General features: G+C 40.1%; 1 protein-coding gene across 2 annotated transcripts; it reads left to right on the top strand.

Annotated features, from left to right (window-relative positions):
- Window positions 1-880: 880 nt before the first annotated feature.
- Window positions 881-9,628, top strand: fam133b (family with sequence similarity 133 member B). Of its 2 annotated transcripts, none has more exons than XM_085792044.1 (11): window positions 881-1,040; window positions 2,196-2,293; window positions 3,579-3,657; window positions 3,889-4,002; window positions 4,092-4,124; window positions 4,450-4,521; window positions 5,609-5,707; window positions 5,837-5,875; window positions 5,986-6,078; window positions 8,630-8,680; window positions 8,909-9,628. In XM_085792044.1, exons 1-11 carry the CDS (start codon window positions 1,017-1,019, stop codon window positions 9,002-9,004), a joined length of 798 nt encoding a protein of 265 aa, XP_085648170.1. In that variant the 5' UTR covers window positions 881-1,016; the 3' UTR covers window positions 9,005-9,628. The 2 variants fall into 2 exon arrangements, with proteins under 2 accessions (XP_085648170.1, XP_085648169.1); XM_085792043.1 differs by having other exon boundaries at window positions 5,834-5,875.
- The last annotated feature ends 1,891 nt before the right edge of the window (window positions 9,629-11,519 follow it).

The following is an 11,519-nucleotide window of genomic DNA, read 5'->3' as shown; positions in this document are numbered from 1 at the left end:
CTGTTGTCCTGGACTCATTTCTTAGTATTTGGATTTTTCAACTGAATTTGTTTTTGGAATGAATTTAGGCCTATAGCCTTCTCAGAGCTGGCCCAAGGCATAAGCGAACTAAGCACCTGCTTGGGGCCCCGTGACTATTGGGGGGCCCCCAAAAGGCAAGTAACTTTTTAAAATTGTAGTGCCTAACTTTTGTCGATCCTTAGAGAAACACTGCGTAATTACAAAAAACTTGAATTATTGTTGCATTTCAAATTGTTGTTGCACTTTTCTGTTGCAGTGTATTTAAAACCAAAAAATTTAAAAAGCAGATGATGTGTTTACAGTAAATGCATTGTCTGTTGGTTTATTTTGTTACTTTTAGTCGACCTAGCTGACATTCAGTATCCCAGTATTATATCAATTTGAAGATTAAATGTAAATCAACCCCAGGCTGCACTTTTAGCTGAATTTGGTGCCATTTCAGAATAAAGATGGGTAAAAAACCTGCCAGGATATGACGATTCGTAATGACAGAGTAAAAAATGAAATAGTAGCCTATTATTGGCAGTAATAGAGGGCACCAAAATAAAGATTTTGCTTAGGGCCCCATGGAGGCTTGGGCCGGCCCTGCACAGAAATATTATTTTTGAATAAGGTAATATTTTATCAATCAATTTGTGCTCAGATTTTGTCATCTTAAGTTTGTTTTTGTTTTATTTAAATGGGACAGTACATATCAATGAACATTAGAAATGTAGCTATGATTGTAGCCACATGGCAAGTTTACTTTCCATCTCTTCAATCATGAAACAATAACGTACCAGCTCCGGAAGGTGGCGCCATGTTGGCTCAGCCCGCCCAAACTGCTGCTGCTGCAAAGAAAAGGACGAAGAAGAAGAAGACGCATCCAAAGAACCGAAGAAGAAGAGTATCTGTTTGAGCCTCCATTACCTCAGCCTGAGGCTAGGTCAATGTTAGCAAGGTAACACTAATGGTTGTTCTCCCTGTTGGACACCTCTCCTCATGATTAACTCGATATGGGCAAAAGGGACAATCGAGTGGTGAGTAGTTATGCGACGCTTTTACGGTTTAAACGTGATAAACTGTTGATACGCTGGTTACACTCGGAGCTAGGCGAGCTAACGCTAGGCTAAACACAAACAACGTTAGCACAGGAGCTAACGTTGATGTAAACCTCCGCCAGGTTTTCTAGTGTTAGGCCCAGGTAGTGGTCACCTGAGCCAGCAGTAGTATACATCATTGGGAAATACAACTGAAGGTTTTCTGAGCGGTGTGTTGTGTAGCTGTGTAGGTCTGACCTGCTTGGTGCATGATGTAGCAGCTACCATCGAAAGGCTAGCTTTATGCAGTAAGCAGCTAATGCTAACCTTAGCCTACAGCATTACAAGCCAATGCTTTGAATTGGTGATGTTGTTCAGTGTTGGTCAGAGCTTTTAGCTACACAAAGCCTTCAGCAACAGCAGTTTACTAAAGTTGAAGTGCCAAACAAGGGCGTAAACAAACGTCACCATGTTGTTTGGCTTTGGCTTTAGCTAAATTGTCTATCTTGTTGTTTTCATGTGTTCCCTGATAACCAATCGATTAATCGGGCTAAATGCATCGCCCAGAAGCGTCACCGTTTGATACTCTCCTTTCGGATTGTTTATTCGGTGCATGGAATACATTTGGTATCTAATATGACGTTATATAAGCATAATTTTCCCTGAAGATGTATCAGACGTGTTGACTTACAGACCTACAGTGAAGATACATTGTATCACGTTAACGTTACACTCACTCTTTCATCTTACTGTCTAGATCAGGGGTCCTCAACGTTTATCAACCCAGGGACCCACTACTATATTGTATAAAATTGTGTTTTATGTTAAACTGGGCCTAGTGCCACGTATAAAGCCGTTAAAATAATACACAGGTTCATAAATTAAACATGTACAGGTACAGTGAGTAGGGGGCTGTGCCACTGCCATTTATAAACAAACCTTGCCAATGCCAATATAAACAATGTCTTTCAATTGCATGATAATCATGAATACAAGTTATTCAAATCGACGTTTTTATTTGTAACATAAATGTGGAAATGAAAAAATATATTTCAAAAAATTATAATATAAAAAACATATATGGCCCATAAAAGTGTTTATTTCAATAACCTTCATTGCAGGTGTTTAAAATGCTCTTCCTGTGGTATGTTTCAGGCTTACATTAACCCCATTGCCGCTGCACGAGCCAGGGGGCCGGTAAACAGCGCTGGCCCATCCATACAAGATTATTTAAGCAGACCTCGGCCAACATGGTGAGTAAAGTCCAGACCCTCTGAGTGGCACACACTGACATAAATACTTGCTAACATATAATCTGACAAACATCTTTCTCATAGAAGTTTTCCCCCATTGTTGCATTCTTTCCAGATGTTGCCTTTACAAACACTGGTTGGTTACAGCAGGCTCCATGGGTTGCATGACAGATATCAAAAGCCAGATCTCATCTCAGGTCCAAGAGTGATAATAAATACACTGGCAGAGAGACTGTAAAACTAATGGTGGCCTATTGGTGCATGCATTATTTGTTGAGAGTGTGGACTCTAATGTGCTGAGAAGTATAATGTTTTATACATGGAATTGTTTCATCTTTATTCGGCGTAAAGTTGTGTTTGTAGGAAGTGTTTTTCAGCATTTTAACTGAAATGTGACATAAATTAGGAGTTTTCTGATCTATGTTTGATGTATTAACACATGTATTCATTTACGCAGTATATCAGACCCAGAGGACTGTGTGTGTCATTGAAATTTGGTGTTGTGCAAATGAGTTGTATTCAATGATTTGGATCAATATAGTTGTGCTCTTACAACCGGGATTGAGAGCAAAGAGTTTTGCCAGAATTTGACTAGATGACTCATTCATTGTCCCCACCCCTTAATTAAAGATTTTGTAGATGCATTGTCCAATATTATCATCCAACCCTTTTATGTTTGTATTTGCACTTATTGGTTGTCCCATAATGAGACTGTACTACTACGATGAAGTGCAAGCACAGAGCTTTCAGTTGTCTCACTGGACGTAAACTGAACGACCCACCTCACAGGATGCCACAAATCTCATCTTGTAAAACTTTAAAGTGTCACACAGCTGATGTAGTTCTGCTAATTGGGTTGTCCTCAGTGAAAGTCGCTAATTTGAGCCACAAGGGGGCACATTCCATTCATTATTTGTCTCACTCAAACTGTTTCCTCTCAAGACCAAAGTGTTTTGATGTCATATTAATAGAAACGTTGACACATAGTACCATGTCAGGTAGGTCGACACTGAGTTAAAAGGGTTTTAATTTGTTTTTACTTAGCTGATTGCAGAAACAGCTTGGAAAACACAAGAGTCTTAATTTGTTAAATGCACCAATCCCAAATCACTTCAATACAAGTGGATCCTGTTTGCTTTGTCATTTTACTGTAAATTCCTGTTGATGAAAATGTGGATCACTTTTAAACATGTACAGGGGAGTTGAATGAAGTGCTGTAGTAGACCTAATCAAGATGTTTCACTAAATAACCTGTATTACAGCTGATTTATTGAATTTTCTTTAGGGAAGAGTTAAAGGAGCAGTTAGAGAAGAAGAAGAAAGGCTCTCGAGCTCTGGCTGACTTTGAGGATAAAATGAACGAGGTATGTTTGTAGCATGTAGACGTGACATGTGGACCTTTTAATGTTTACCATCTTTCCTCACATTGTTTTCAAGCTACGAATGTCAAAAGTTATGTTTTATGGCAATTATTTACTTACTTTAACTATAGACTTACTCTTGGTACTTGGATGAAAGTAACTGTACACAAAGAACAACTGACAAAACAGCAGATAATCCTTTCTAAAAAAAACAACAACATTTTTTTCCCTCAGAGATGGAAGAAGGAACTGGCCAAACACCGAGAGAAGGTGTTAGGAGACAAGGACAAAGAGAAAGACAAAAAGATAACAGACAAGGAAAAAGAGGAGAAGAAAGAGAAAAAAGAGGTTTGGCATTTCTTCTTCAGTGAACATTTGACAATCTCATTCTTAAAACTTCCACTCTTACTCATGTTTTTTCTTCCATCCGTGTTTAGAAAAAGAAGAAAGAAAAGAAGAAATCCAACAGGGTGAGGAGAGACCTCCACTGTTCAGCTGGCCGTAGTACTGCCTCTCTCTGATGTGCACACACAGACTTTTTATGATCCCCAAGTGGAACACTTTTTACGTAATGCATGCCCCAGCCTCTAAACACACACTCATTTTAACCTGAACCTTAAAACCAAATGTTAATGCCACTAAATCTGTCTCTGCCTGCGGGTTGTCCTCATGGTTCAGTGTGTATTCTTTTCAAAAGGATCTCACACACTCCCACCTTGCTCTTTGAGATGGTCGTAAGAACAAGCAAATACCCTCAAGTCTAATGAACCCTGCTTTCATTGTGTTTTGGTCAAGCATTCTTCATCTTCCTCCTCTTCATCGAGTTCTGATTCTTCCAGCAGCTCCGCCTCAGAATCTGAAGACGAGGTAAGTGCTACCAGAGTCCTAATGTTTTTGGTGTATTATGAATGGAAGGGTGTGTCACATGTAAACCGTTAGCGAGAGGAGGGGTTTGGATGGGATTTGGGCAGCCTCTTTGTCATCACCCGCATTATCATAATACTGATCCTCATGCAGTTTTAATCCAACAGCTGTGATTTGGGGGCACAGTCCTCTTGAAATAAAGACACAAAGCTGCTCTGTTTGACGTAGCACTACTGGTTCCTTCCAGGAATACTGCCCTACAACGCAAGAAAGGGGTAACTCATTTTTTGTCAAAAATGAGATTTTGTCATTTTTGGGACATTAAAGGTCTGCTACATCATGTGGATAAATATCTTGACTCAACGTTATCTTATTTGGGATATATTTGCGGGTGGTTTTCACAGTAACTCCCAAAAACTGCGGTGAAACAACAAGAGAACACCGTACCTAGAGTTACCCTTTTCTTCCTGTGTATAGAACTACCCAAAGCTGTGGGGAAACAACGAGAGAACACAGTAACATGAGTTACCCTTTTCTTCCTGTGTATAGAATTTTAAACAGGCCCTCCTGTACAACAGGCTACTACCATTTTAGAACCAATGGGAGTTACCCCTTTCTTGCGTTGTATGGCCAGCTTATATTTTGCCTCAATGCACAAACAGACAGAGGTAACTCTGAAATAAGGGTAAAATGTTAAGTTTGACTTAAATATTTTTACACAGCTAGACTACTACTCGCAAAAGCAAGGATTTGACCAATTTTCAGAATCCTAAGTTCAATACAGTTGACCGGACAAGAAAAATACTTTAAAGTCATTTTTCTCAGAACTGCACTCTGAGGAGTTACCCCTTTCTTCCGTTGTAGGGCAGAATAGTTCCCATACAAAGAACAGCAGGGTGGATATGATAGTCTGTCTGATGTAAATGAGTTGACTTTTAGCAACTGATTGGTAACAACGTGGCCTTTGTCCAGCTCAGACTGATCCATTTTTAATTGGCTGCTCTGTTGTTGTGGCTGAACTTGATAAGATTATTTGACACAAAATGCAGTACACTACGCCGTTTGATTGTATTTCTGAATATGTGTACAGGATGACAAGAAGAGTGTGAAGAAAAAACGGAAGAGAAAGAAGTCGTCAGCCAGGAGAGCATCAGACAGCTCAGAGGAGGAATCAGATGCTGACAGCAAGGTTTGGCTTTTTTTTTTGTTATAGCATCAATTTTTAAGTTCTCTTGAGTAGAAATGCTGATAGTGAAAATGTGCAGTTACACAGTTATTTTGTGTTTTCGTCTGAACATTGTTTCTTTTTTCCAAGAAGAAAAAGAAGAAGATCAAGGAAGAAGTGGACAAAGATAAGGTAATTTGCACTTGTTTAGTTACTCACTTCTCGGTGGTTATCATTTTGCTGGACTTTGCAAGCTCTGAATTATATCATTTTCTCTCCTCTTTGCAAATCTCATCTTTTAGGATGACAAGAGCCGCAGAAGAAAAAGGAAGGCAGAGCGAGGTTATAAGGACTCGTCCTCAGAGTCGTCTGTAGACTCTGAAGGGGAAGAGCTAGTAAGTATTTGTCACATGTAGTTGTTGTCACCATTCGTGACAAATATTTATTGAATTACAAGTATGGCAGATGTTTCATTGGCCATAAATACATCAGTTGACATGAACTCCCTCCACTGTCAGTTACTGTGCCACCTTCTACTATTTTTTCCATGTTTGTTCCTCTTTTATCTCTTTGTTCCTCTTTTAATTCAAATTACAGGGGGATAAATTAGATGCTGTCGTAATCAGATTTAGTCAACTGCATCCCTAAGATATTTAAAGGGATAGTTCACCCAAAATTCAAATTTCACTCATTATCTCCTCACCCTCATGTCAACTAAGAGCTGTGAGAATTTTCAGAGTCCTCCGTGCCTTCTCTGAGTTACGGGGAGTATTTGTCCATATAATGGTTGTGAATGGATACCACTTTTCTTCGTCCAAAAAGACACACCAAAAAACATCCAAATACCTCCACACAGCTCGTCTGTAATGTCCCTCTTGTATTGAAGCCCCAACACGAGAAATTGTTCCGAAAAAAAATTAAATAAGTCTATATTTTAAGCTTGTTTGTAGCAGAAGCTCCCAGTGTCTCAGTTCACTGCTCTTCCTGCGCAAATCTTGCGTGATTTGCACTGACCGGCGGAACAATTTCTCATGTCGGGGCTTCAATACAAGAGGGACATTACAGACGAGCACTATGGAGGTATTTGGATGTTTTTTGGTGTGTCTTTTTGGACGAAGAAAAGTGAGCACCATTCACAACCATTATATGGACAAATACTGCTGTGCGGACCCCCCCGTAACTCTGAGAAGGCACGGAGGACTCTGAAAATTCTCCCAGCCCTTAGTCGACATGAGGGTGAGTAGATGAGTGAAATTTGAATTTTGGGTGAACTATCCCTTTAATGAAAGATTTCAGTCTAGATTTAGTCGACAAAACATTTAATATTTTAGTTGGTTTGGTTTTAAATACAAAAAAAAGCATTATTGTTGATGGTTTGAGTCCTGTGTCTGACAAGTATATTCATGGTGAGCATAAAAGTGTATGATTGGCCCTATAAACTGACACAGTGGTTACAGATTAACTTCTGGATGTCACACCTGTGTACTGAACTACGAGACCAAACACAAAACAAAATCACGTCTTTTTCTTTTCTCGCTCTCACGCTCGTCCAGATGTTCTGTGCGTCCTCAGGGAGAGTTGGTTAGATAATATTCAAATACTTTAATCATTTTTCTCATCTCTAATGCAAACGCTTGGTCACCAAAGACTGCTGGTGTGTGACGGAACAGTCGGCCTGCATCAAGGTGGTGTCATGATCTCAGGTTGAACTGTTGGGATAGACTGTTTCTGTCTGCAGGCAGCACCTGGAGTGATTGTATTGTAATGTAAACCACCACCGTCTACATTTGTAGCCTTAGCCTTATGTGGCAGTGGCCACGCCAAGCCACCAACAGCTTTGCGTAGCTCTCCAAATATGTCTCTGGGGCGGTGTTTAGCTCAGTTGGTAGAGCACCTGCCTCATGTGCTGAGGCTAAAAAAACAAAAAAAAACAAACAATGTCTCTTCATGTCCTGAGTGAAATGACTGTAAATATCGGCTATATTTCCTTCTAAACCCGTCGTCCGCTTTATCAGCCACCACCTCATGTTTGCCAAACAGTTAAAATGTTGCTATAAATGTAGATGACTGGAAACGTGTTAGTTATTACTGTTTTGTATTGATTTTGTCTTGTCAGTGGGTCATTGTGGGGAAATAGATTAGTTGACCAGGCCCATATTCACAAAGATTTCCTCATACTAAGCGTTGCTCTTAGTGACGTAATTCCAAGAAAAATCTGAGAATTCTTCGAATTCTGCTGGTTTGGTTCATTCTGCCAACACACAGCGCTTCACCACTGTCCAGAAATGTCCGAAATTGGTAACAGTTGGTATCACCCATTAATATGAAAAAAGATTAACTAGTGAAATGACCAGCATATCAATTAAACATAACCAAATAGAGCTAATAACTATCGTCATGTGAACTCTGCACAAGTCTGCATGTTCAAACAAATTGCAGCTTCTTTTAAAGTCTGACTAACATTTTTTTTAACTTTAAGTTGTTCTTGACATAGAATTATTTTCAGTCTTAATACAATCTAAGATCTGTGATCTTTTTGCTTAAAAAAGAATGAGTCATACCTAGCAACGGGGTCAACCACACCTTCCCACGAAGATAAAAGTTTCTTTCCCCTCCTGCTCACTTGCTTTCAGCAACTTCCTAAATCACTCTTAAGTAAAATTCCTTGCTTGGGATTGAGTTAGGAGCTCTCTGGAGGACTCTGAGGGTCTTTGTGAATACGTGCCCCGGTGTTTTTGAAAGGACAGTGTTTGCCACAACAGCTTGATTTAGTTCTTCTGGTGCAGAAATTGATTACCCTGCCAGTTTTGTCTGTTGGATCTGTTGCAAAAGCTTGCAGAAATGCCGTTATTGTGAAATAATTATACATGAAATGTGATTCTGGAAAACAGCTCAAGACTTACTTCCCTCTTTTCATAGTCTCATTTCAACTTTTCCCACCCACAGGGAGATGCCAAGAAGAAAAAGAGAAGCAGTGAGGAAAAGGAGAAAATCACAGTGAGTAATGTACTTAAGTTACCTTTAAAAGTAACACAGCACAAATGAGATTTTAGTTGGATGTAATACAGCTGGGGTGCAAGAATAATATTTGGTATGATTAAGTTGAGGTAAAATATGTCAGGTGTAGATTGAAATTCACAACTATGACAAGTTGACTGCATTATGGAGGAGCTTCATGCAAAGCAAAAAGCGTCTCCTGCTAACTGTGAATCGCTGTGTTCACAGGACAAATCCAAGAAGAAGAGGAAAAAGAAGCACAAGAAACACGGCAGGAAAAAGAAAAAGAAGGCAGCGTCTCAGTCGGACTTGGAGCTCGACTAACAACCGTAGCTTTACGGTGCTCTCGGCCTCCTGGCAGTTAACTTGTAGTATTACTTTTTTTGCCTTTGAACACCAAAAACCTCTCCCATCCAGCTTCGGTCGTCACGTGATCGAGAAGACCCACAGACTTGTAATGCTGGGGTGAAAACGAGGGAGGCGCCCATCCCTCTAAGTGGCAACTACGCACGGTACATATCTTCCTTTTGACTTTTAGTACCACGCTTTTAGCAGTGGGTCGTTCTTCTAAGTTACAGTCAACACCAGGACTGAAGTGAACTCCACATCTTTTCTTTTTCCTCATCTTGGAGGTTTCTGTGAGACTGGCACTTGCGTTTGCCTTCCGTATGCTGGCCCTCTAGGAGTTACTCCCTCTGCTTCCGACCTGACATCTTGCATTTCTAGTTGCTAGATGAGGCTGATGTGCTACTGCCCGTATCATGCATGTAGACCCCATCACCTGATGTCTCGCCAGCCTCATATTGAAGTTGGACTTGTGATAAGAAATGTGAGCTGCACCGTTAACATTTATACAAGGGATAATTGTTCAGTTGGCTCAATTGTTACACTGCAGTGTAAATGTATAAACAATGGGAATTCATTAATAAAGTATTGTTTTAGCCTTTACATATTCTCACTCACTCTTGTTAGTGACACAGGGCTAACCCTCCGAGGCAGTATTGTTATCCTGCGTGTTTCTTCTTTATTTTCTTATTATTTATCTACCTAATCAAATTACACCTCACTACCCCTCCTACAGCTTTGATAGGACTCAGGCAAATTATATCTATGTTATTTTTAATATATTAAACCATGTGGCTCGATTGGGATCAGTGTGCTATTACTTTACTACAAAATACAACATTTTCATGACATGCTCTTTTCAGCCACAAATGACACTACACATGATTTTTTCATCTCTCTCACAATGCGTTCAATCGCTTTTATTGTCAATGTCATAAATAACAACGAAATTCCGTTGGAGCAACACAACCTTACATAGTAGGTGTAAAAAGTGCATATTGGTGCAGAATCCCATAAGTCCAAGACCAAGTCCAGCGCAGGCATGGAATATAAACGGTCACAGTCATAGCAGCAAGAGGTATATCAGAAAGCAGATCAAAAACAGGGGCACCAGAACAGAGAGCATGTTAATGTAATGTTGCAGCAATGCAGAGCCCAGTTCACAGTAAGGTGCGGTGTGGTTACTGTCCATGGGGGTGGGGCACTGTTCAGCAGCCTCACTGCCGCAAAAGAGTAGAAAGATTAACATAGTTTTAGTTTGTGCCCAGAGCCACAGCTGAGACCTCTTAATGAATTAGGGTCTCTGATGTCTCTGCAGTTCATGAACTATATCACTGATATTTCTGACCTCTGTCTCCCATACATTTGTATAAAGTCTCTGAAACACACATACGCACGTATATCTTCATGAGATAACGGGATATTTAAGCCGTAAGTCTGGGTTGGAGAGGTACATTTCAACTAAATCTCACTCAGTAACTAAGTACAATCACCATGGCAACCTCTGAGGCCAGGCTGATACACAGGTATTTTAAATCAGGTTGTGGTGTTTATCACCTACCTAACTGTCAAAGTCCAACACACACACAACACTCATCGTCAGTGCTCAGAGAAAGATGATCACATGTCCGTCTGATTGGCTCTGTCTTGACCTTAAGATTGTGGGTTTGTATCCCATGTTGACAGAGGGCACCCCCATGCCTGAGGACATTTTATAGTTTGCTTTTACTTTTTAAAAAAATCAAATCCATCTGTGTACTACCTGAAAATGAAAACTGAGGTTGTAGTACTGTAACAAACACAGTAGTTGTGGTAAACCTCGCTTCTACCTTGTTTTCAGTTTCAGTGTGTACAGTGTGGTATTTAAACTTCAGCACGTCAACCTTAAGTAATGTTAGAAGACCAAATACTCGGGTGAAAGCTGTGTTTTCATAGCTGTATCACTAGTAGAGCTTTGTTTAAATGATATCAGCCAACATGCCAATGTGGTGTCTACCCAGTGGTAGTGGGGGGGGGGGGTTCAGGCTCCTGGGACCTTGCATCACACGTACAATAAAACAAAAAATGTTTTGTTAAAAACGTAACTTTAAAAAGTACTGAAATGCTACACAAATAGAGAATGACAGAGTCCTCAGTACAGACTGGCTGTTTTCTGACTAGCATGTAGGCTGCTGTTGAATTATTACCATTGCCAATATGTAAACAGGCAGGTCTTGTGATTGAAACAGTGTTATGATACCAAAGGTTAATGGGAGGTTGTAAAGACCTCCATGTTTAATCTTTGACATGACAGCTTGAGTGATACAATGATTATTCAAACCATCCTTTAAAAAAAAAACCCATGTATGGTCAGTGGGTGGGAACTGGTTTCAGAAACCCAGTCTGTCCTAATCTGACAGTCACAGGACACAGTGGTGTGGTATGTGTAAATTTAGCTTCTAGCTTTTATTCAGGGGGAGGGTCTAACTGCTATATAAAGAGCAGGGCGTTTGTT

This window comes from Trachurus japonicus, chromosome 11 (genome assembly GCF_045865225.1).
Source record: "Trachurus japonicus isolate A0001 chromosome 11, Traja_1.0".
In the NCBI taxonomy this organism is placed as follows: domain Eukaryota; kingdom Metazoa; phylum Chordata; class Actinopteri; order Carangiformes; family Carangidae; genus Trachurus; species Trachurus japonicus.
This window is presented reverse-complemented; position numbering and strand designations above follow the sequence as displayed.